We start from the raw sequence: 20,664 nt of genomic DNA, 5'->3' as shown, positions 1-20,664 counted from the left end.
ACACACCTCCTCACGGAGATGGGAGCCGTTGCCGTGTAATAAATCTTTTTCAGGTACTTGGAGTAAAATCATCTCTTTTGGGTCCCGGATGAAGGTTCAAGGTAAGAGTTTCTTGGAGTTGATTCGGGGAAAGGTCGGCAATGGTAAAACTGTCCGGTTCTGGATTGACCCATGGCTAGAAGACGGCAATTTGAAGGTGTTATATCCGGACTTATTCAGACTTGAACAAGATAAGTTTGGGTTGGTCGAAGACAAGTTCGAGATGCTTGATCAAAGATGTGTGGTTAAGTGGAAGTGGAAGTCGTATCCTTCTTCGGATATGGAGGTAAGTCAACTCGTTAACCTTCATAGGAGATTATCGAATGTTAAGTTGAACAATGAGGAAGATAAATGGGTATGGGCATATGATACGAGTGCTGAATTCTCTGTCAAGGAAATCCGGAAATGGTTAAAAGGCGCTGATAGTGCTAATGGTTGCTTTACTTTTAATTGGTGCAAATGGATTCCAAATAAATGTAATGTTTTTATGTGGCGGGTTTCAAGGGATCGAATTCCGACAGCTTGTGCGCTTCGTAGAAGGAATGTAAACATAGGAGATGGTCTTTGTGTCTTATGTGGTGACGTCGAAGAAACAGTGGAACACTTATTTACAGCTTGCAGGTTAATGGCGGGAGTTTGGAATGGTATTTCCAACTGGTGCAACATCGCTGGACTATTCGTTTTTTTGTATCAAAGATATATTACAAGTGGTGGATTACTTGCAGATCTCGGAGGTAAAAAAAGAAGCTGTGTATGGTATTCTCATTCTGACATGCTGACGCGTTTGGAAAGCTAGGAACGATAAGATATTTTCTAATATAGTAGACGTAAGGAGGGCTCGGTAGATTGGAAACGATGGTGTAATTTTAGTTTTAACATGATATAGTTTTGTTCTTTGGCGGCTTATCTCTATCTTGGAGATAATGCCGATTTTCTGGTGTTACTGAAATTTGCCTTCCAAAAAAAAAAAGAATAAAGCACTAAACAAACTCTCAATCAGGCCCTGTTTGCGACCCCATTCACCCTACCGCCCCACCGTTTTCTTCCCCATTGCGCCGTTCGTCGTGATGTTCGGGGCGCTACGGGCGCTTTCAGAAAAAAAAAAAAAAAAAAAAAAAAAAAAAAAAAAAACCCAAACATGGGTCTTGCATACAAACACCAGAACCCTAACTGCCGAAATTAGGGGTTTAGACACCATGGCATTATCATGATGACGATGATGAAGTTTAATCATTCGTTTTACGCTTCCCGTAAGTTTCCCCTTTTCTTCAATCGTCCCTATATTATTGCTGCATCCTTTCATTCCATTAATCGAAATTGCAAAGATTCTAAAACCCTACAAGATGCTGTTTACACGTTTAATCGTATGCTTTATAGGAATCCTGTACCCCCTATTCCAGAATTCACTAAAATATTATCAGTTATTGTGAAAAGGAATCATTTTGCTGCTGCAATTTCGTTAATTAAACACTTTGACTTTTTGGGAGTCAACCCTGTTTTGAAACCCACCATTTATGTTTTCAACATTGCTATTAATTGCTTTTGTCACTTGAAAAGAGTAGACTTTGGATTCGCCGTGCTAGCGAAAGCCACGAAACTCGGATACCAGCCCGATTGTGCTACTTTTAATACCCTCATTAGGGGACTATGTGGTAACAATAAGTTGCATCAAGCGATCAAGTTGTTTGATCGGATTGTGAAGAACGGGTTTGAGCCTAGTGTAGTGACTTACGGGACGTTAATTAACGGTCTTTGTAAATCGGGAGACACTCGTTCGGCTGTTGTTTTGCTTCAGAATATGGAAGCATCCACTTGTCCACCGGGGATTATCCAGTACAGCTGCATTATAGACAGCCTTTGTAAGCGTAAACGATTTGTTGAAGCGTTGAAGCTTTTTACGGAAATGAAAAGAAAAGGTGTGTCGCCTAATGTTGTGACGTATACTTGTTTGATTCATGGTTTGTGTAGTATACACTCGTGGGATGAAGCACTTGAGTTGTTGAGTGAAATGCATGCTCGAAACATCTCGTTAAACGTGCACACGTTTTCTATTTTGATGGACGCGTTGTGTAAAGAAGGAAGGATAACCGAAGCAGAAAGTTTGTTGTCGCTGATGATTCAAAGAGGCGTGACACCCAACACGGTTACATACAATTCACTCATTCGTGGTTACTGCTTACTTGGAAAAATGGATGTTGCTAGGAAGTTGTTTGACTCTATGGTTGACCAGCATTCCGCTCATTCAGTTATCAGTTACAACATATTAATAAAAGGGTACTCCGAAAACAAAAAAATAGATGAAGCGTTGAGTGTTTTTCGTGAAATGTGTAACGAAGATATTGTTCCTAGTCTTGTAACATACAACACTCTTATTATTGGTCTGTGTCAAGCGGGCCGATTTGAGGAAGCGCTTTTGCTTCCGTATGAAATGAAATCTCATGGTTTGACTCCCGATATTTCCACTTACAATACTCTGTTAGATGCCCTTTGCAAGAATACGAAACTAGATGAAGCCGTAAAGTTTTTTGATTCCATGATCGACCAAGGTTGCACGCCTTCTGTTATGAGTTACAACATTTTAATCAAAGGGTACTCCGAAAACGAAAAAATAGATGAAGCTTTGAATACGTTTAGTAAAATGTCTAAGAATGGTGTTAATCCTAACGTAGTTACATACAACACTCTTATTAGTGGTTTGTTTCATGCGGGCCGACTTGAGGAGGCTCGTATGCTTTCTTCCGAAATGAAATCCCGTGGTCTGAAACCAGATATCGTCACTTTCAATACTATATTGAACACCCTTTGTAAGAACGGGAAAGTAGAGGAAGCCCGAAGTTTGTTCAACACAATGGATGACGATGATGTTGTTCCTGATATTGTTACGTGCAATTGCATCATCGATGGTATGTGCAAATCTGGGGAAACGGATGATGCGTATGGGATGTTTTTGAGTCTTTCGGCTAGAGGCTTGCAGCCTAATGTGCGTACATACAACATCATGATTGATGGATTGTGTAAAGCGAGTGAACTTGATAAAGCAAATACATTGTTTCTAGAAATGAAAGCAAACGGTTGTTCTGCCGATGAGATTACGTATAAGATAATGGTGCAGGGATTTATTCGAGCGAAGCAGACCACCAGGGCTATTGAATTTATTAACCGATCGCTTAATGGAAATGTTTCGGCAGATGTAAAGAAGTGGCTAAATGGTTGTTGTCCCCCAATGGATCAAAAGATTCTTTCAAGTTCTAACTAATTTTTTACCCTTTTGAGATAAAACACGACCCAGATTGACGTGTTCATAAGTAAGTAAACTGTCGAAATGGTCTCTTGTTTCTCATGTCATTCTCTGATGCTATTGACAGAGACGTGGTCGTGCTGGTCGAGTACCGCCTGGAGTATGCTATAGATTATATCCAAAAAATGGGTCGTAAAAAGCTTTCAACTTGGAGCCATTGAGTCCTTCTTGGCTAAGGCGCTTCAGCCCCCTGATGCACTTTCTGTTCAAAATGCTGTTGAACTTCTTAAGACCATGGGGGCTCTAGATGATGCAGAAGAGCTCACTCCACTTGGTGGTAAATTCTGATGCCTAGGTTTGATCTGGAACACTTTCTTATGTTCTTGCTTAAATTTTTTATATTCTAGTCAGTGCGTCAAAATATAGGGGTGCAAACGAGCCGAGCTTTTTCAAGCCTGAGCCGAGCTTGAGCCTAAAATAAAGCTCGTTTATTTATCAAGCCCAAGCTCGAGCTTGGCATGTGAAGCTCGTTAGGCCCGTTCAGCCTTATCGAGCCTTAGTATACCATTAGTTTTTATTAATATTTGATAATTTTACCCTTTATTTAAAGTTGTCTAGTAAACGAGCCGAGCCGAGCTTATTTAAACTTGCTTACGAGCCGAGCCCAAACATGAAAATAAACTTGTTTAGTAAACGAGCCCGAACCCGAGCTTCACTTATCGAGCTCGCGAACCTAAAGAAGTCTATTATTTATATTATTATTATTTAATATATCAATTAAAAGATAATAAACGAGCCGAGCCGGAGCCAAGCTCGAGCCTAAGAAACTACCAACGAGCCGAGCTCGAGCTCTCATAAGTTAATTAAGCTCGAGGGTCGAGCTCGGGCTCGGCTCGTTTGCACCTCTAGTCAAATATGATTTCAAGTGTTGTATCTCAGTAATATCCCTTTTTATGTTTTAAATAAAATAATATCGAAGGTTTTATAAGTGGGTGGCACTTTTTATGTTACTGGCGGGTGGGTTGACCAGTTTATCAACAACCAAAGCCAAACATTAGCAAAGCATAATCTGATATTGGCTTTGTAGACAAGTCAAAGGGTGCAAATGTGAGATACATTGTAGGGTTGGTAGTTTCGATATGTTTACTTATGAATGGATCAATTCAGGTTATTTTTATCTCTAACGGGTAAAAGAAAGTCCAAAAGGAAAAAAGTCAAGTGGGTCGAGCTGGTCAAACGGGTGGAAAGTCTCGAAAGCGTGTTTTTATCACTTAATATTTTCTAAATCAATTTTATTAAGAGAAATATACACCTAAGTGAAGGGTATAATTGGTCCCCATTTAAATTTGGGGAATTGGCCTGTAATAATCCCACCTAGACCTTATTGGCCATTAATAATCCCACCTCAGAATATTCCTCCCACCAGTCCCACCTTTCACCTATTTTTCCTACAATGGTCCCCCGTTAAAAAAACTTAACGGAGTTAAGCTTTTTTCCAAATTACAAACAGATTTTTTAGGGCTTTTGATCAGAACGATGATACGAGTCCATTGATGTAAAACTTACTTCGAAATGGTGCTCCAAGTGACTTGATATTGGTTAATTGGAAATTTGAACACCCGAATTGAAGTGCCGTTTTCATCGTTTGGAGCACCGTTTCGAGGCAAGTTTTACATCAATGGACTCGTATCGTCATTCTAATCAAAAGCACTAAAAATCTGTTTATAATTTGGGAAAAAGCTTAACTCCGTTAAGTTTTTTTAACGGGGGACCATTGTAGGAAAAATAGGTGGAACTGGTGGGAGGAATATTCTAAGGTGGGATTATTAATGGCCAATAAGGTCTAGGTGAGATTATTACAGGCCAATTTCCCTTTAAAATTTTATATTTGTACTACTATAATTTTATAAAATAAGGCATTTTTTGTCGTTTCACAATTCATAGCATACACTTGCCGAAATGGGTATAAATGAAAGTCTGAAACCAGATACGTACTTGGTGGCGTAAGTTAGTTTTAATATACGGGTGGACTTGATGAAAGAAGTTATATAGATGGGGTGACCTCCAAACACATGATCTCACCAGTTTAGTAAAATATATAGAATATTGTTTAAAATAATTTGATTTTTGTAATCATATTTCACAGCAGTAGTTGTTTTTTAATATTCTATTACAAGGGTGTTACCGGTCAGCCCAATCTGTACACTTATTTATCCTTTTGGCCTGTTATCTTACCACTCCATCCTGCCCATTTGGTCTGTCCAAAATTTTTGTAACCCTCTTCCTTCTTATTTGGTTTATAGTGAAAAGGTGAAAACCAGCAGCATATACATTCAGGACTCCACAAATATATCAGATTACGCTTTGCTAATGTTTGGTGGTAATCTAATTCCAAGCAAGAATGGAGATGGCATTGAGATGCTCGATGGGTATCTTCAGTTTTCTGCGTCCAAGAGTGTGTTGGGATTGATAAAGGTACGTTTTTGCGTTAGATGTGGTATATAGGTGGGATGAGTAACGGGTAAAAGTTGTTTGGGTCAAAATGGGTGATTTTTCGTACGGGTATGGCTCGAGTTGGATTGGTCTAAAACACTTTCTGTGCTAAATTTTTTAAAATAATTAGTGTCAAATATGATTGCTAAAACTGCAATGATTTTTATTTATTTATTTAGGCAACTTCATTTTATTAGAAGTGTCAAGATGAGTAAGTTGAGTAACAAATAATCCAAAGCACTTTTTGTCTAAAGAGGTCATATATGATTTGCTAATACCTTATAATTTCTACAAGTTCTTTTTTTTTTGAATATATTGATTTATGTTTTATGCGTTAAAATACACTCTGTGAGACAATTTCGACCCATTTGTTAATAATACTGTATTAAATTAGAGGTGGAAAAACGGGCAGGTGAGCCATGCGCTAAAATAGTTTGGGTCAAAGTGTCTGTCCGGGCTGGGTTTACCTAACACATTTTTTTGTTCAAAAAACTTATCTTATTTTTACATATAGTTAGTGTGGCAAGGCTATTTTATTTCAGTAAAAAAGTGACTTTTGAGTAAATGCATTTACTAAGTTTTATACGTGTAAAACTACATTTAAGACCGGTTTCTCCTGAGAAATTTTCTTGATTTTTCTCATATGACATGTTAGATTTTAGGGGTGTGGGAATAGTGGAAAGCCGAGATAAAACACAATTCAAATTGATCTGTCTTTAATGCTAATGTCTACTGATATTACTTGGCACTTTGACCTATTAGAAACTAAACACAGTTCAAATCGACCCATTTTCATTTAAACGAGCCAACTTTATTATTTCTACAATCAATGGCCCTTTTGTTATATCTTTAATGTTGATTTTGCAGATAATGAGAGGGGAAGTAGATACATTATTGAAAAGGAAAATTGAAGACCCTAAGCTGGATGTTAATGTTGAAGGAAAAGGAGTTGTTGCAGCTCTTGTTGAGTTGCTGCACAACCAGAATGTTTGTTATTAGACATTAATTTTAGAGTAAATTACTTTTTGAGTCCCTGTGTTTTAGTGGTTTTAACCATTTGAGTGCAAAATAAAAAAGTTTAACGCTCTGAATCCCTAACCGTTCATTTTATAACGTTTTGAGTCTCCGTGTTTTAGTGGTTTTAACCACTTGAGTCCAAAATCAAAAGCACGAGTGTTAAAAAATTGGACTCAAAACGTTATAAAATGAGCGGTTAGGGACTCAAGGTGTTAAACTTTTTGATTTTGGATTCAAGTAGTTATCACTAAAACATAGGGATTCAAAAAGTAATTTACCCTTAATTTTATATTTGTTTTCATTTATATAATCAGCATAGTACCACATTTGAAAAGTATGATTTTTAGTTAAATTATAAGTTAAAGTTATATTTGAGGCTTATGAATACCACCCTTCCCTCAATTTTTTTGCTACAGAAAATAACATATAATGCTTGTTAAGCCTTTGCTCTTTTGATACCATCAAATGCTTGTAACTTTGTTGCTATAGTATCCAGAAATCTTTGCAGCACTCATCATTTCGTCTAAATTATCGCCTCTACGTGCAGAGTTGAACTAACCCTGATGAAGTTTTGTTTAGCAATGGTATCTATGTTTTTTTTGGCCAGCAAAATGGACTGATATATTAAAAAGAGAAACAGAAAACAGAAAACACAACCCTTAACAAGATGTAAGGGCACTTTACAAAGATCGAACCTACAATCCCCAATATTAAGACTTTAACCGCAAACTTTGAACTCACTCCAATTATCCCATGTAACCCCCTGTAATTTGGAACTTTTTTTAACTCAAAGAAAAGATAACGTCTTGATGTCTTCTATGATGGTATGAATTTGTGCCTCCTTTTGGTTGAATACGTTGTCGTTTCTTTTGCTCCATAGTACCCACGCTACCGTCATTGAAAAATCAGTGTACATTAAATGTTTGTTGTTGAGCAAGGGCATCATAGGCAGGTACATATTTATATTTGTTTGTTGTTACAAAGTTATGATAAATATACATCTGTAGTTGAAAAAAAATAAGAAGTTAAAACCTTATGTGCATGAAAAATAGAAATAAATAGTTTATTTATATTCTTATCAAGGCCGGTTCTTGGGCCGGCCAACCCGTGCCATTGCATTGCATGAGGCCCAATTTTCAAAGAGCTCGAAATGTTTTTATAAGCTTGTGTGTGTATACTGTATAGTATATGTATCCATTCATTATGCATAAAAGTTGGTGGTTGAATGGAAAAAAACATCTCAAGATAATGTAAAAGTCTCAAATTCAAGTTTTGGCTCCCTTAACCACAATTTTGGGCCCATTTCTTTTTGTTTTTAACCATTTTAAGCTCCTTTCAATTCCAGAGACCTGGAAATCACAAACGGATACACATTCTAACTAAAAACGAAGCTACATTTAACGAAAACTGTACAAACTTTACACGGAAAACAAATGTATTTTGTAATACAACAACCATGATAAAAGAATTAACTTGATCATTGCTTGCATTTTTCATGAAAATTACTAGATTCGTATTTGAGTTAAAGAGCCATTGTGTAACTGCACCTATGAACAATGTTTCTTCCAAAATGGTTGAAAATAGTTAAAAACAAAACAAAACAAAAATGAATATGATTTTCCATTATAAAAACCATTTATCAGAAGTGTTTGTAAAAACATACCAAACACATTATAACTATCACAATGTTTTGTTAAAACAACACAACTCAGCATAAAAGAGTATGTTTGTTGACAGTCAAAACTGTTGTTAGTTATTCGGTTATCATCAACAGTAATTTCTCTTAGCAGAAAAGCCTTCAACAATTATTGTTGCTTGTAGTTGCCACAAACACATGCTTGTTAATCATGGTTATCGTTGATGGACTAAGTTGATGTTCATCACGATTACTACTAGTAATCAACTAATACAAACTATTAGTTCTCATGTAACTTTCCATCAACCATTAATATATTAAACAACTTTAACAAGGTAATAAGATTTTTATTGGTAGGGGTCAATCCCTTGGACCACACAAGGGGGCTATATCTAGGGGTGTTCAAAACCGGATATCCAAAATTTTCGGATACTAGATTTCACTATCCGAATCCGTATCCGAAATTTCTGATACGGATTCGTTTCGGATATCCGAAATTTTAGATACGGATTCGGATAGTGAATCGGATATCCGAAAATCCAACTTTTTATTTAATTTTTAATTTTTATTATTTTTTTCATATTCGGAAACGGATATTTTGGATAGTTTCGGGTATCCGAATATAAGTTTTCGGATATTTCGGATATTTTTCAGATATTTTCGGATATTTTTCGGATATTTCGGATATTTTCGGATACTTTGGATATTTTCGGATATTCGGATATCCGAAAAAAATGAAAATTAAATTTTCGGATATTTCGGATTTGAAAATCACTATCCGAATCCAAATCCGAAAAATTCGGATATCCGAATTTCGGATATCCGATTTTTCGGATATTTCAGATTCGGATATCGGATATTTCGAATCGGATTTTCGGATACGGATAGTTTTGAACACCCCTAACTATATCCCCTTGAAACCTTCATGATCTTGGGACTTGATACTAATTATTAGTTTCCATTAAACTTTCCATCAACCATGCATATCTCAAACAACTTTAACAAGGTGATAAGTTTTTTTCCTTCATGGTCTAGGGACTTAATACTAGTTATTAGTTCCCATTGAAGTTTCCATCAACCATGCATATCTCAAACAACTTTAACAAGGTAATAAGTTTTTTTTGGTAGGGGGTCAATCATTGGACCACACCAAGGGGGCTACATCCCCATGATAATCAGTGGCGAAGGTTGAGATTTTTGACCGAGGGGTCAAAAATGTATATACCAAAAAATCTATAAAACCGGGGGTCAAAAACGTATATACCCAAAAATTTCTATACGAAAACTACATGCTCTCCGCTACTAAGCGAAAAGTTCGGGGGTCGACCGCCCCTCCCGCCCCCACAAAGCTACGTCCTTCATGATAGTCATAGGTGTCATAAACTATAGTAGTATTGAACAAATGTGTATACCATACCTTCTGACTTCTATGAATGTTTATTACGATTCTACTTCGGTATTAAGAAAATTCGGTTCTACTAAAATCATATTACTTTACTAAATCACCAAACGGTGAGCACTAAGGTAGTGTTTGGTATCCAGGAATGAGAGGTGGAATGGAATAGATGATTACGAGGGAATGAAGAAAATGTGTTTGGTTGGTCAATGAAATAGAATCACTCATTTCAAAAGGCATTCCATTCCCTTAAAATCATTCCTTCTACCCCCCATGTTTTTTTTTTCTATTCCATCCCCTTTTGCACCATTCATCAACAACACCACAACCCACAACCTTCGCCAAAACCCACCACCACCTACCACCGATGCCATCGCCGCCACCTGGCACCACCTCACTCCTACAGCCACTGTCGCCGTCGCCACCCACTCGCCACCGTTATCACCCACAACCGCGACCAACCGCCAACGCCACTCGTCGTCGCCGCCCACCACCATTGTCGACGCCACCACCACCGTCACCACCAACCGCCGTTGCCGCCGCCACCCACCGCTACCTCTGCTTCCACCCACCACCAACGACCACCTTGCCGCCGCCACCACTCGTCGTCACCGCCACCACCACCACCCATCGCCGCCGCCGCCACCCACCACCGCCACCTATAACCACCCACAATTACTACCACCGGCCACCACCACCACTCACCACTTATTTTATTACTCCGTTTTTCTTGCCTACCGAACAATACACAATAATAATTCATTCCATTCATATATGGTAACCAAACAAGACATGGAATGGTAATGATCCATTGCATTCCCTCATCCATTCCATTACCCCGTCCATTCCATTTATTCGTCCATTCCATTTATTCGTCCATTCCATTACCCCATACCAAACAGACCCACGCCATCATTTCTAACAAAATAAAATACACATAAAAATAAGAGTACATTCTATCATTATATATTTTCATCATATATGCATCCCGCCCATAATCATCAATGTACATATATATATATATATATATATGTGTGTCCATAAAATCTTTTGAGTCGTATAACACGAGACATGTAAGAAAACCAATGTAAAATAAATTAAAATGAAAATGTAATTTAGTTGACTTTTATTATTGTCATGGAGGCTTTGTCTAGTATGATTCGCAAAGCTTGTGATAGTGGGGCGTTTGATGGGGTGCGATTACCTAATGGTGGGTTTGTGGTTTCACACCTATTATATGCTGACGACGCCATGGTTATGGGAGAGTGGTCCGACTTTAATTTTAAAGCATTGAAGAGAATCTTGAGAATTTTTCATTTATGCTCGGGCCTTCGTATTAATTTACACAAGTCTACGTTATTCGGAGTGGGTAAAAGTGGTGATGAAGTAGAATCTAAAGCGCCTGGTTTGGGGTGTCGGTCCGGTTCGAGCCCGTTTAAGTATTTGGGTATAATGGTGGGAGCTAACATGAATCAGATTAATAATTGGGAACCAATTGTAGAGGTGTTTTCCAAACGATTATCGAGATGGAAGGCGTATATTCTTTCTATGGCCGGGAGGGTGATTTTAATCTCTTCGGTTCTAGAGAGTTTACCGTCATATTAATTTTCTTTATATAAGGCCCCGGCGACTGTGATTGCTAAATTGGAAACGGTTATGAGGAAATTTCTTTGGGGTGGAAGTGAGGAAAAACATAAGATCCATTGGGTTGCTTGGGAGGAGGTCACAAAAACTAAACAAAGCGGTGGATTGGGAATAAATAAGCTTGATGATTGCAACAATGCTTTGGTTCTAAAGTGGTTATGGCGATATCGGGTAGAAACGGAGGCGTTGTGGAAAAAGGTTATAGATGCTATACACACCTCCTCACGGAGATGGGAGCCGTTGCCGTGTAATAAATCTTTTTCAGGTACTTGGAGTAAAATCATCTCTTTTGGGTCCCGGATGAAGGTTCAAGGTAAGAGTTTCTTGGAGTTGATTCGGGGAAAGGTCGGCAATGGTAAAACTGTCCGGTTCTGGATTGACCCATGGCTAGAAGACGGCAATTTGAAGGTGTTATATCCGGACTTATTCAGACTTGAACAAGATAAGTTTGGGTTGGTCGAAGACAAGTTCGAGATGCTTGATCAAAGATGTGTGGTTAAGTGGAAGTGGAAGTCGTATCCTTCTTCGGATATGGAGGTAAGTCAACTCGTTAACCTTCATAGGAGATTATCGAATGTTAAGTTGAACAATGAGGAAGATAAATGGGTATGGGCATATGATACGAGTGCTGAATTCTCTGTCAAGGAAATCCGGAAATGGTTAAAAGGCGCTGATAGTGCTAATGGTTGCTTTACTTTTAATTGGTGCAAATGGATTCCAAATAAATGTAATGTTTTTATGTGGCGGGTTTCAAGGGATCGAATTCCGACAGCTTGTGCGCTTCGTAGAAGGAATGTAAACATAGGAGATGGTCTTTGTGTCTTATGTGGTGACGTCGAAGAAACAGTGGAACACTTATTTACAGCTTGCAGGTTAATGGCGGGAGTTTGGAATGGTATTTCCAACTGGTGCAACATCGCTGGACTATTCGTTTTTTTGTATCAAAGATATATTACAAGTGGTGGATTACTTGCAGATCTCGGAGGTAAAAAAAGAAGCTGTGTATGGTATTCTCATTCTGACATGCTGACGCGTTTGGAAAGCTAGGAACGATAAGATATTTTCTAATATAGATACGGATGTGGTTAAGATTGTGGCGGACGTCAAATCTTTGGGGTATTTGTGGTACAATAGTAGACGTAAGGAGGGCTCGGTAGATTGGAAACGATGGTGTAATTTTAGTTTTAACGTGATATAGTTTTGTTCTTTGGCGGCTTATCTCTATCTTGGAGATAATGCCGATTTTCTGGTGTTAATGAAATTTGCCTTCCAAAAAAAAAAAAGAATAAAGCACTAAACAAACTCTCAATCAGGCCCTGTTTGCGACCCCATTCACCCTACCGCCCCACCGTTTTCTTCCCCATTGCGCCGTTCGTCGTGATGTTCGGGGCGCTACGGGCGCTTTCAGAAAAAAAAAAAAAAAAAAAAAAAAAAAAAAAAAACCCAAACATGGGTCTTGCATACAAACACCAGAACCCTAACTGCCGAAATTAGGGGTTTAGACACCATGGCATTATCATGATGACGATGATGAAGTTTAATCATTCGTTTTACGCTTCCCGTAAGTTTCCCCTTTTCTTCAATCGTCCCTATATTATTGCTGCATCCTTTCATTCCATTAATCGAAATTGCAAAGATTCTAAAACCCTACAAGATGCTGTTTACACGTTTAATCGTATGCTTTATAGGAATCCTGTACCCCCTATTCCAGAATTCACTAAAATATTATCAGTTATTGTGAAAAGGAATCATTTTGCTGCTGCAATTTCGTTAATTAAACACTTTGACTTTTTGGGAGTCAACCCTGTTTTGAAACCCACCATTTATGTTTTCAACATTGCTATTAATTGCTTTTGTCACTTGAAAAGAGTAGACTTTGGATTCGCCGTGCTAGCGAAAGCCACGAAACTCGGATACCAGCCCGATTGTGCTACTTTTAATACCCTCATTAGGGGACTATGTGGTAACAATAAGTTGCATCAAGCGATCAAGTTGTTTGATCGGATTGTGAAGAACGGGTTTGAGCCTAGTGTAGTGACTTACGGGACGTTAATTAACGGTCTTTGTAAATCGGGAGACACTCGTTCGGCTGTTGTTTTGCTTCAGAATATGGAAACATCCACTTGTCCACCGGGGATTATCCAGTACAGCTGCATTATAGACAGCCTTTGTAAGCGTAAACGATTTGTTGAGGCGTTGAAGCTTTTTACGGAAATGAAAAGAAAAGGTGTGTCGCCTAATGTTGTGACGTATACTTGTTTGATTCATGGTTTGTGTAGTATACAATCTTGGGATGAAGCGCTTGAGTTGTTGAGTGAAATGCATGCTCGAAACATCTCGTTAAACGTGCACACGTTTTCTATTTTGTTGGACACGTTGTGTAAAGAAGGAAGGATAACCGAAGCGGAAAGTTTGTTGTCGCTGATGATTCAAAGAGGCGTGGCACCCAACACGGTTACATACAATTCACTCATTCGTGGTTACTGCTTACTTGGAAAAATGGATGTTGCTAGGAAGTTGTTTGACTCCATGGTTGACCAGCATTGCACTCATTCGGTTATCAGTTACAATATATTAATAAAAGGGTACTCCGAAAACAAAAAAATAGATGAAGCGTTGAGTGTTTTTCGTGAAATGTGTAACGAAGATATTGTTCCTAGTCTTGTAACATACAACACTCTTATTATTGGTCTGTGTCAAGCGGGCCGATTTGAGGAAGCGCTTTTGCTTCCGTATGAAATGAAATCGCATGGTTTGACTCCCGATATTTCCACTTACAATACTCTGTTAGATGCCCTTTGCAAGAATACGAAACTAGATGAAGCCGTAAAGTTTTTTGATTCCATGATCGACCAAGGTTGCACGCCTTCTGTTATGAGTTACAACATCTTAATCAAAGGGTACTCGGAAAACGAAAAAATAGATGAAGCTTTGAATACGTTTAGTAAAATGTCTAAGAATGGTGTTAATCCTAACGTAGTTACATACAACACTCTTATTGGTGGTTTGTTTCATGCGGGCCGACTTGAGGAGGCTCGTATGCTTTCTTCCGAAATGAAATCCCGTGGTCTGAAACCAGATATCGTCACTTTCAATACTATATTGAACACCCTTTGTAAGAACGGGAAAGTAGAGGAAGCCCGAAGTTTGTTCAACACGATGGATGATGATGATGTTGTTCCTGATATCGTTACGTGCAATTGCATCATCGATGGTATGTGCAAATCAGGGGAAACTGATGATGCGTATGGGATGTTTTTGAGTCTTTCGGCTAGAGGCTTGCAGCCTAATGTGCGTACATACAACATCATGATTGATGGATTGTGTAAAGCGAGTGAACTTGATAAAGCATATACATTGTTTCTAGACATGAAAGCGAACGGTTGTTCTGCCGATGAGATTACGTATAAGATAATGGTGCAGGGATTTATTCGAGCGAAGCAGACCACCAGGGCTATTGAATTTATTAACCGATCACTTAATGGAAATGTTTCGGCAGATGTAAAGAAGTGGCTAAATGGTTGTTGTCCCCCAATGGATCAAAAGATTCTTTCAAGTTCTAACTAACCCGTACAAAACCTTTCAGATATGTTTTTTATATACAAACAGCAATGTCAACCAACATGAAATTTTTGAGTTTTGACTGCCCGTCTGCCCTCCTTCAGGCATGAGGTATGCCTTCTCAATTATTAGGATTTATAAATATTTTAAATGAAATATTGTTTAAAATGTTTGTTAATTGCCGGTTTATTCGTCATACACTTCAAAATCCTTTTTTTTTTTCTGGTAGGAGAATTGTTTTAGCGACAAACGTTGCTGAGAGTCATCATCATCATCATACTCAGTAAATCACACCAATAGCAAAGCTAAGGTAGGGTCTGAGGAGGGTAAGATGTAGACAGCCTTACCTCTACCCCGTAGGAATAGAGAGGCTGCTTCCAGTGAGACCCCCGGCTCGATAGTAGTTTTGCATCAAGCCTTGGACATAAGGCACATAACACTCACCAATTGAGACAACTGCCGATTAGTGCATGTACCCCCTTGTCTTTCGGCTATCAACGCCAGCACATGATGCATGATTAACCATCCCCCTCTTTTAACGTTATTTTTACGAAATTAGTAAAATAACGTTAAAATTAGTGCACTTTCACTTTTGCCCCCCGAGCGCCCACACATATATACATTATATGCGCATACCGCAAGCGGGGCGTAATTGCTGAGAGTAGTATAACCATAGATGATGTGGTTTATGTAATTGACTGTGGAAAAGCAAAGGAGACTAGTTATGATGCTTAAACAAACTGATCTGTTTCTGATAACTGGAAAAATGGGTAATCTTTTGGTATGGGTAAAAATGGGTTGACTTGAAAAGTGACATTCTGTCCAGAATCTCGAAAAAGGGTTCTTATAAATAGTCGGCATATCTTATAAACTTATATATTATATCAGTAGTAATATGTTCTTTTTTAAAATAATAAAACAATTTAGGAGGCTTTATGCATTAAAATTACACTTTGGGTGATTTTGGCTTGTTAAAACTTTTAGGCTTGTTTTGTCTAAGGTTTTTTTTTTTTCTTTCTTTCTTTTTTTTTTTTTTGTAAATTTTTAGTTGTACTCTTTTGAGCCACCACAAATCCAAGTCAACCCTTATTACCATTTTGATCTGTTTTCTTTGAGCCTATTTTTTTTCTATAAATTTATACGTTTGAGACAATACATACTGTTTTATCTTTTTGACTCATATCTATTGAAGTTCTGTTTTTTTTTCTCTCAAGTTTTTACCCTTTTGAGATAAAACACGACCCAGATTGACGTGTTCATAAGTAAACTGTCGAAATGGTCTCTTGTTTCTCATGTCATTCTCTGATGCTATTGACAGAGACGTGGTTGTGCTGGTCGAGTACCGCCTGGAGTATGCTATAGATTATATCCAAAAAATGGGTCGTAAAAAGCTTTCAACTTGGAGCCATTGAGTCCTTCTTGGCTAAGGCGCTTCAGCCCCCTGATGCACTTTCTGTTCAAAATGCTGTTGAACTTCTTAAGACCATGGGGGCTCTAGATGATGCAGAAGAGCTCACTCCACTTGGTGGTAAATTCTGATGCCTAGGTTTGATCTGGAACACTTTCTTATGTTCTTGCTTAAATTTTTTATTTTCTAGTCAGTGCGTCAAATTAGGGCTGCAAACGAGCCGAGCTTTTTCGAGCCTGGGCCGAGCTTGAGCCTAAAATAAAGCTCGTTTATTTATCAAGCCCGAGCTCGAGGCTGGCATGTGAAGCTCGTTAGGCCCGTCTAGCCTTATCGAGCCTTAGTATACTATTAGTTTTTATTAAAATTTAATAATTTTACCCTTTTTTAAAGTTGTCTAGTAAACGAGCCGAGCCGAGCCGAGCCTATTTACACTTGTTTACGAGCCGAGCCCAAACATGAAAATAAATTTGTTTAGTAAACGAGCCCGAACCCGAGCTTCACTTATCGAGCTCGCAAGCCTAAAGAAGTCTATTATTTATATTATTATTATTATTTAATATATCAATTAAAAGATAATAAATGAGCCGAGCCGGAGCCAAGCTCGAGCCTGAGAAACTACCAACGAGCCGAGCTCGAGCTCTCATAAGTTAATTAAGCTCAAGGGTCGAGCTCGGGCTCGGCTCGGCTCGGCTCGTTTGCACCTCTAGTCAAATATGATTTCAAGTGTTGTATCTCGTCCCTTTTTAATCTTTTAAATAAAATAATATCGAAGGTTTTATAAGTGGGTGTCACTCATGAGGGCTTGGGTTGACGGGTTGGTTAGTTGGTATCACCTAGCCTGAACACTACTTGTTTAGTTAGTCGTGTAGAAATACCCAACTTTACTCTGGAAACACTTAGCACATATAACCTGAACACGACTTGTGTAACCCGTTCATCTTGACAGATCAAACGGATTGGTCTGGTAAACTGGCTGTAAATAGGTTGTAGACTGGTAAGAGTTTGTAATTTGCAATTTATAAATTTTTTATTCTAGTGTTAGACTGGCGGGTGGGTTGACCAGTTTATCAACAACCAAAGCCAAACATTAGCAAAGCATAATCTGATATTTGCAATTTATAAATTTTTTATTCGATATGTTTACTTATGAATGGATCAATTCAGGTTATTTTTATCTCTAACGGGTAAAAGAAAGTCCAAAAGGAAAAAAGTCAAGTGGGTCGAGCTGGTCAAACGGGTGGAAAGTCTCTAAAGCGTGTTTTTATCACTTAATGTTTTCTAAATCAATTTCATTAAGAGAAAGATACACCTAAGTGAAGGGTATAATTGGTCCCCATTTAAATTTTTATATTTGTACTACTATAATTTTATAAAATCAGGCATTTTTTGTCATTTCACAATTCATAGCATACACTTGCCGAAATGGGTATAAATGAAAGTATGAAACCAGATACGTACTTGGTGGCGTAAGTTAGTTTTAATATACGGGTGGACTTGATGAAAGAAGTTATGTAGATAAGATGGGTGACCTCCAAACACATGATCTCATCATTTTAGTAAAATATATAGAATATTGTTTAAAATAATTTGATTTTTGTAATCATATTTCACAGCAGTAGTTGTTTTTTAATATTCTATTACAAGGGTGTTACCGGTCAGCCCAATCTGTACACTTATTTATCCTTTTGGCCTGTTATCTTACCACTCCATCCTGCCCATTTGGTCTGTCCAAAATTTTTGTAACCCTCTTCCTTCTTATTTGGTTTATAGTGAAAAGGTGAAAACCAGCAGCATATACATTCAGGACTCCACAAATATATCAGATTACGCTTTGCTAATGTTTGGTGGTAATCTAATTCCAAGCAAGAATGGAGATGGCATTGAGATGCTCGATGGGTATCTTCAGTTTTCTGCGTCCAAGAGTGTGTTGGGATTGATAAAGGTACGTTTTTGCGTTAGATGTGGTATATAGGTGGGATGAGTAACGGGTAAAAGTTGTTTGGGTCAAAATGGGTGATTTTTCGTACGGGTATGGCTCGAGTTGGATTGGTCTAAAACACTTTCTGTGCTAAATTTTTTAAAATAATTAGTGTCAAATATGATTGCTAAAACTGCAATGATTTTTATTTATTTATTTAGGCAACTTCATTTTATTAGAAGTGTCAAGATGAGTAAGTTGAGTAACAAATAATCCAAAGCACTTTTTGTCTAAAGAGGTCATATATGATTTGCTAATACCTTATAATTTCTACAAGTTCTTTTTTTTTTGAATATATTGATTTATGTTTTATGCGTTAAAATACACTCTGTGAGACAATTTCGACCCATTTGTTAATAATACTGTATTAAATTAGAGGTGGAAAAACGGGCAGGTGAGCCATGCGCTAAAATAGTTTGGGTCAAAGTGTCTGTCCGGGCTGGGTTTACCTAACACATTTTTTTGTTCAAAAAACTTATCTTATTTTTACATATAGTTAGTGTGGCAAGGCTATTTTATTTCAGTAAAAAAGTGACTTTTGAGTAAATGCATTTACTAAGTTTTATACGTGTAAAACTACATTTAAGACCGGTTTCTCCTGAGAAATTTTCTTGATTTTTCTCATATGACATGTTAGATTTTAGGGGTGTGGGAATAGTGGAAAGCCGAGATAAAACACAATTCAAATTGATCTGTCTTTAATGCTAATGTCTACTGATATTACTTGGCACTTTGACCTATTAGAAACTAAACACAGTTCAAATCGACCCATTTTCATTTAAACGAGCCAACTTTATTATTTCTACAATCAATGGCCCTTTTGTTATATCTTTAATGTTGATTTTGCAGATAATGAGAGGGGAAGTAGATACATTATTGAAAAGGAAAATTGAAGACCCTAAGCTGGATGTTAATGTTGAAGGAAAAGGAGTTGTTGCAGCTCTTGTTGAGTTGCTGCACAACCAGAATGTTTGTTATTAGACATTAATTTTAGAGTAAATTACTTTTTGAGTCCCTGTGTTTTAGTGGTTTTAACCATTTGAGTGCAAAATAAAAAAGTTTAACGCTCTGAATCCCTAACCGTTCATTTTATAACGTTTTGAGTCTCCGTGTTTTAGTGGTTTTAACCACTTGAGTCCAAAATCAAAAGCACGAGTGTTAAAAAATTGGACTCAAAACGTTATAAAATGAGCGGTTAGGGACTCAAGGTGTTAAACTTTTTGATTTTGGATTCAAGTAGTTATCACTAAAACATAGGGATTCAAAAAGTAATTTACCCTTAATTTTATATTTGTTTTCATTTATATAATCAGCATAGTACCACATTTGAAAAGTATGATTTTTAGTTAAATTATAAGTTAAAGTTATATTTGAGGCTTATGAATACCACCCTTCCCTCAATTTTTTTGCTACAGAAAATAACATATAATGCTTGTTAAGCCTTTGCTCTTTTGATACCATCAAATGCTTGTAACTTTGTTGCTATAGTATCCAGAAATCTTTGCAGCACTCATCATTTCGTCTAAATTATCGCCTCTACGTGCAGAGTTGAACTAACCCTGATGAAGTTTTGTTTAGCAATGGTATCTATGTTTTTTTTGGCCAGCAAAATGGACTGATATATTAAAAAGAGAAACAGAAAACAGAAAACACAACCCTTAACAAGATGTAAGGGCACTTTACAAAGATCGAACCTACAATCCCCAATATTAAGACTTTAACCGCAAACTTTGAACTCACTCCAATTATCCCATGTAACCCCCTGTAATTTGGAACTTTTTTTAACTCAAAGAAAAGATAACGTCTTGATGTCTTCTATGATGGTATGAATTTGTGCCTCCTTTTGGTTGAATACGTTGTCGTTTCTTTTGCTCCATAGTACCCACGCTACCGTCATTGAAAAATCAGTGTACATTAAATGTTTGTTGTTGAGCAAGGGCATCATAGGCAGGTACATATTTATATTTGTTTGTTGTTACAAAGTTATGATAAATATACATCTGTAGTTGAAAAAAAATAAGAAGTTAAAACCTTATGTGCATGAAAAATAGAAATAAATAGTTTATTTATATTCTTATCAAGGCCGGTTCTTGGGCCGGCCAACCCGTGCCATTGCATTGCATGAGGCCCAATTTTCAAAGAGCTCGAAATGTTTTTATAAGCTTGTGTGTGTATACTGTATAGTATATGTATCCATTCATTATGCATAAAAGTTGGTGGTTGAATGGAAAAAAACATCTCAAGATAATGTAAA

At 37.5% G+C, this 20,664-nt stretch overlaps 2 protein-coding genes across 8 annotated transcripts; both read left to right on the top strand.

Moving 5' to 3' along the window:
- The first annotated feature begins 1,177 nt into the window (after nt 1-1,177).
- LOC110904541 (pentatricopeptide repeat-containing protein At1g63330) lies at nt 1,178-7,155 on the top strand. 3 transcript variants are annotated; one of them, XM_035983429.1, is made up of 4 exons: nt 1,178-3,248; nt 3,405-3,614; nt 5,581-5,752; nt 6,638-7,155. In XM_035983429.1, the coding sequence occupies exons 1-2, from the start codon at nt 1,247-1,249 to the stop codon at nt 3,446-3,448; spliced, it is 2,046 nt and encodes a 681-aa protein (XP_035839322.1). In that variant the 5' UTR covers nt 1,178-1,246; the 3' UTR covers nt 3,449-3,614; nt 5,581-5,752; nt 6,638-7,155. The 3 variants fall into 3 exon arrangements, with proteins under 3 accessions (XP_035839322.1, XP_022006080.1, XP_022006081.1); XM_022150388.2 differs by having other exon boundaries at nt 1,178-3,614; XM_022150389.2 differs by having other exon boundaries at nt 1,178-3,632.
- A 5,773-nt stretch (nt 7,156-12,928) lies between these two features.
- On the top strand, nt 12,929-19,777 carry LOC110904540 (pentatricopeptide repeat-containing protein At1g63330-like). 5 transcript variants are annotated; one of them, XM_035983428.1, is made up of 6 exons: nt 12,929-15,135; nt 15,254-15,334; nt 16,343-16,552; nt 17,379-17,426; nt 18,203-18,374; nt 19,260-19,777. In XM_035983428.1, exon 1 carries the CDS (start codon nt 12,982-12,984, stop codon nt 15,028-15,030), a length of 2,049 nt encoding a protein of 682 aa, XP_035839321.1. In that variant the 5' UTR covers nt 12,929-12,981; the 3' UTR covers nt 15,031-15,135; nt 15,254-15,334; nt 16,343-16,552; nt 17,379-17,426; nt 18,203-18,374; nt 19,260-19,777. The 5 variants fall into 5 exon arrangements, with proteins under 5 accessions (XP_035839321.1, XP_022006077.1, XP_035839320.1 ...); XM_022150385.2 differs by lacking the exon at nt 17,379-17,426; XM_035983427.1 differs by having other exon boundaries at nt 17,379-18,374.
- The last annotated feature ends 887 nt before the right edge of the window (nt 19,778-20,664 follow it).

This window comes from Helianthus annuus, chromosome 14 (assembly GCF_002127325.2).
Source record: "Helianthus annuus cultivar XRQ/B chromosome 14, HanXRQr2.0-SUNRISE, whole genome shotgun sequence".
Classification (NCBI taxonomy): Eukaryota; Viridiplantae; Streptophyta; class Magnoliopsida; order Asterales; family Asteraceae; genus Helianthus; species Helianthus annuus.
Note: the sequence above shows the minus strand (reverse complement) of the source record. Positions and strands in the feature narration are given on the sequence as shown.

What these genes read in the sequence shown, in the direction of transcription:
- LOC110904541 (XM_022150388.2), top strand. Translation starts at nt 1,247, where the DNA reads ATGATGACGATGATGAAGTTTAATCATTCGTTTTACGCTTCCCGTAAG.
- LOC110904540 (XM_022150387.2), top strand. Translation starts at nt 12,982, where the DNA reads ATGATGACGATGATGAAGTTTAATCATTCGTTTTACGCTTCCCGTAAG.